Genomic DNA, 4,027 nt, shown 5'->3' with positions numbered 1-4,027 from the left:
TTATTTATTTGTTTGTTTGTTTATAATCAGGGAAAACCAGGATCCCCGTTGATCACTAAACTGAAAAGCTTCTCACTGTAGAAAAATGAATACAAATAATAAGCAACATAAACTATAAAAATTAACCACCTTTGCATTGAGGAGCAGGTGCACTCCAAATTCCATTTTTTTCTGCATCAGAACTACAGTGAATAGTTTCTGCCCCAATAAGTGAGAAAGGGACTGAACCTCTCGGCACATCATTGCACTGGTAAGTTACTGATGTCCCATAGGTATAATCTTCCTGTTCAGAGTGTTTCCCGTTTTCTATGTCTGGAGGTGATAAACATGGAATTGCTGCAAGATAAAGAAGAAAACCGTTGTTTAAGAAGCCACAGCAAAGGTCATAAGATACAACATCTATAAGCAACAGCGCAGTCATTCAGGCAAGTAAAAATATTTACAACAAGTTTAACTATTTTTCCTGCAAAATTTAAAGGGAACTGAACTGTCAAGGTATCTACTACAGACAAACTGACTTCACGTTAAGAATACTGGTTATACATAGCAATTCCCCCAAACTAACTAACGCATCCGATAAGTTGTCTTAGTGTAGTAAAAAAAACCACAGAAAAATCTAGGACACCACCAAAAATATCAGAAAGAATAAAGAAAAAGTGGAAGTGTATAACATAATGCAGATTTTTCTATTAGAATTAATTGATAACTGTTATGCTATTACGGTCAACAACAGGAAGTCTGGAAGCCATGTTGAAGAACACCAACACACACTGCTGTTTCATTACAGAACTGCAAACAAGCAGTATTCTATTAACATTTCTGCAATGACAGTTTCCAAAAAAACCCCAAACAGATGAAGTTCTCTCTCTAAGAACATTATGTACTTACACCTTTAAGGACTGGATAAATGTTTTCCTAAAATCCCACTGTAATATTCCCTCACTAGGTTAAGCGTAGCTGCTTATACATCAACAGCCAGAACATAAAAACACAAACAAAAAAAAAGTCTACAGATTCATGGTAACGTTACTTGCAAATAAAACTAGTTATGAAATAAGAATCTAGTGGCGATACAAACAAATTCTTTAGACAATCTCGTAGTCTTAGGGAATAAAAGATTTCTGTATGAAAACTTCAGTCAATGACGCCAAGACTTGCATCTTATCAGTTCATAGGACTAAAAATCTGTAACGTGCTCACTGGAAAATACTGCCAAACAAAACAGTTACCCTATAGTAGATTCATAGATTCACAGATTCAGGGTCGGAAGGGACCTAGTAGATCTTCTAGCCCGACCCCCCGCCAGGGCGGGAGAACAACAAAAAACCCCAAAAAGAGAAATGGGACTCAAACGAGTCCAGCCAGGTAGGCATCCAGCCTCTTCTTAAAGACCCCCAGGGTAGGGGCCAGCACCACTTCCCTTGGAAGTTGGTTCCAGCTCCTAGCCGCCCTAACCGTGAAGTAGTTTTTGCGGATGTCCAATCTATACCTCCTCTCCATCAGCTTGTGCCCATTACTCCTTGTTATGCCAGCGGGCGCTAGGGGAAACAGTGTCTCCCCCAAACCCCTCTGGTCCCCCCTAGTGAGTCTATAGACAGTCACCAGGTCCCCCCTTAGTAACGCAGCTTTCCTTTGATTCAGTCTGACACTTTGAATTAGACTGAGGCCAATCACAACTTCCAGTGATCCATTAATCCGGAGTTAATCACTGTGATGGATCATTCAAAAGGTAAATTTGTACAAAGGTAAAATCTTCAATTAAAGTTTGAATTTGGCTCATAGACACTAGCTACCATAATTTGTACAGCCTTACTCCAGTCCTGCCTTCACAAATGCATCCATTAGCTTGTAACATAGTTAAGAAGCTACTTTATTTTCTAAAGTCATAAGTTTCCTTTAATGTACAATAAGCCTACTGCATAGAATAGCATAATGAAAACCTGCTCTTAGACATATAACAGTATCCGTTTAACTCACGCTGGCAGTGTGGAATTTGTTTATCCCAAGCAAGATGTTTGTTAAACATTACACATTGACTAGATCGTGGTCCAATTAATCTGTACCTAAGGAGGAGAAAAAAAGGAAATCCTTTCAAATAAGTTACTGGAAGCTCCCAGCCAGCAGCTCATACACATGAATATACTTCTGTCCTACCAACAGATGAAGCAGCAGCACCAAGTTTTTAAGCTGCAATTCTATTTGGCCAAGTATTCCAAACACCAAAGCCAAAAGAACGGCGCACAAAAACAGTGATTCCAACGCGTAAAGTCAATGAAGGTCTGTTTTTCAAGATGTGTAACCCTCACTGTGGCTCACTTTTTGCGATTACCAAAGCAGCATGAATATACTGTTAAAGAAGGTAAAAACTGACCAATTTAAAATCTCGGTGTTTTTGTCTTCATTTGTTTGAAGCAGGACCTTGACACTGTCAGGTCTCTAGAACAGTCACTCTCAACCAGGGTGTCATAGCACCCTGTGTGCCTCAAGATCCTTTCAAGGGTGCTGCAGGGTGCCACACAACATTTTAGGGTCACAACTGTGACTGACAAGAGGAACCCAGAGACTTTAAACAGAAGTCTATAGTTGTGGTGTTTGAGTTCTTTGAAACAGAAAAACTGATCTGTTCTACTGTAGGCAAAAGAGTGGAAACTAAGAGCTAGCATGTTCCAAGGGGTGCCTTGAGTAAATCCATGGGGTTCTCAAGTATAAAAAGTTTGAGAACCACCTGTTTAGAGAAACCAGAAGAGCTACTAAGAATGTATTCAATGCATTTAATACACAACATTTCTTTGGTAGGAACAAAGATGATTTTTTAAAGTAGCTCTTGGAATTTAAAAAAAAAAAATGCTTGAACGAAGACTCTCTTTGAAAAGGGCTGCTGCAACTGAAAAAGTTAAAATATTAGACCCTAAAGAGCAGAAAAAACACCCACTTCTTTTATAATGGAAACTCCAGACTCAACCTTTTCAAATTGGACGTACAAGGCAAGCGTAATTTCAGACTCTTCAGGAACACACAAAAAGCCTTCAGAAATGTTTAAGTCTACAATATTCTACTAAAAGACTAAGTCTTATTTTGGTGCTGGCTAAAAAACACAGTAGTACAAGAGAGAAGGAAGGAAAAGCATTCATTGAAATACTTACCCATCATTACAAGAAAATGTTACTGTTGAATTTAAAACAAGATCAGTCTCTGTATGAACAGAGCCATGTTGCAGGTCTCCTGGATGACCACAGAACTTACCTGAAAGGGAACAAAGATGGGAAATTAGGTGTCCCTAAAATATATTAACGTCACACTTTCTAGTTTTCCAAAATTTGAACGTCAGTTGCTTTTAGAAACCCCCAGATCGCAGCTCCCCCTGAGGCGGGGGGGCAGACCCCTCCTCAATTGAGCACACCCCATCACACTGCATCTCACAGGAAGAGAAGGGACCCCAGACCTCCAACTTGCATGGGGAAAAGAAGGAGGAAGTGAGGCTCAGGCCTCCCAAGCCTTGGCACACACGGTGAGGGACCTCTTAGGCTGACAAATAGCTCCGAATACAAACCCACCTACTCATCCTCCCAAACACCTCATCTCAGCACTCTGATGCCCCCAAACTGAACCCCCACAACTACCTGTCTCCATACTCACTCTTCTACTCTGCAGAACCCCAAGTCTTTTTTTACTCCGGCAAATATTCCAGGACACAAACACTCACATGCACCATTTATTCTCTTTGTAAAAAGCAGCACTCACACTTCATGGATGTTCAGATTCAGATTTCTAAGCCGTAAGCTGCTTGGACTGAAACAGACTGTAATCAAGTGCCTACTTTCCCCCCAGGCTTCTTCCCAGCACCCAATTCAAACAACTGCTCGTTGGGTGTTGCTCAGGTTCAACAAGCACAGCATGTCCCCTAGACTGAGCCACTTGGGTCACGAGAATGCCACCTGTTCCGCTACGTTCCAGGTTTCCTGTGGTCATATCAAACTGGTTATACTGTGCGTTAGTTTTTCACACAAGTGGTAGTGGTCTAGGCTGC

The 4,027-nt window shown here is 40.8% G+C and overlaps 1 protein-coding gene across 1 annotated transcript in view; it reads right to left on the bottom strand.

Moving 5' to 3' along the window:
• LOC109295268 (complement component receptor 1-like protein) overlaps positions 1-4,027 on the bottom strand; it is a 71,191-nt gene that overhangs the window by 48,332 nt on the left and 18,832 nt on the right. The window contains exons 7-8 of the mRNA XM_019514036.1: positions 3,144-3,243; positions 1,978-2,063 (exon numbers count right to left, since the gene is read on the bottom strand). Of these exons, the coding sequence (XP_019369581.1) occupies positions 1,978-2,063; positions 3,144-3,243 (186 nt within the window). The remainder of the gene's footprint in view (positions 1-1,977; positions 2,064-3,143; positions 3,244-4,027) is intronic.

The sequence above is a fragment of the Gavialis gangeticus genome, unplaced genomic scaffold (assembly GCF_001723915.1).
Source record: "Gavialis gangeticus isolate Ggan-Ray unplaced genomic scaffold, GavGan_comp1, whole genome shotgun sequence".
NCBI lineage: Eukaryota > Metazoa > Chordata > Crocodylia > Gavialidae > Gavialis > Gavialis gangeticus.
Note: the sequence above shows the minus strand (reverse complement) of the source record. Positions and strands in the feature narration are given on the sequence as shown.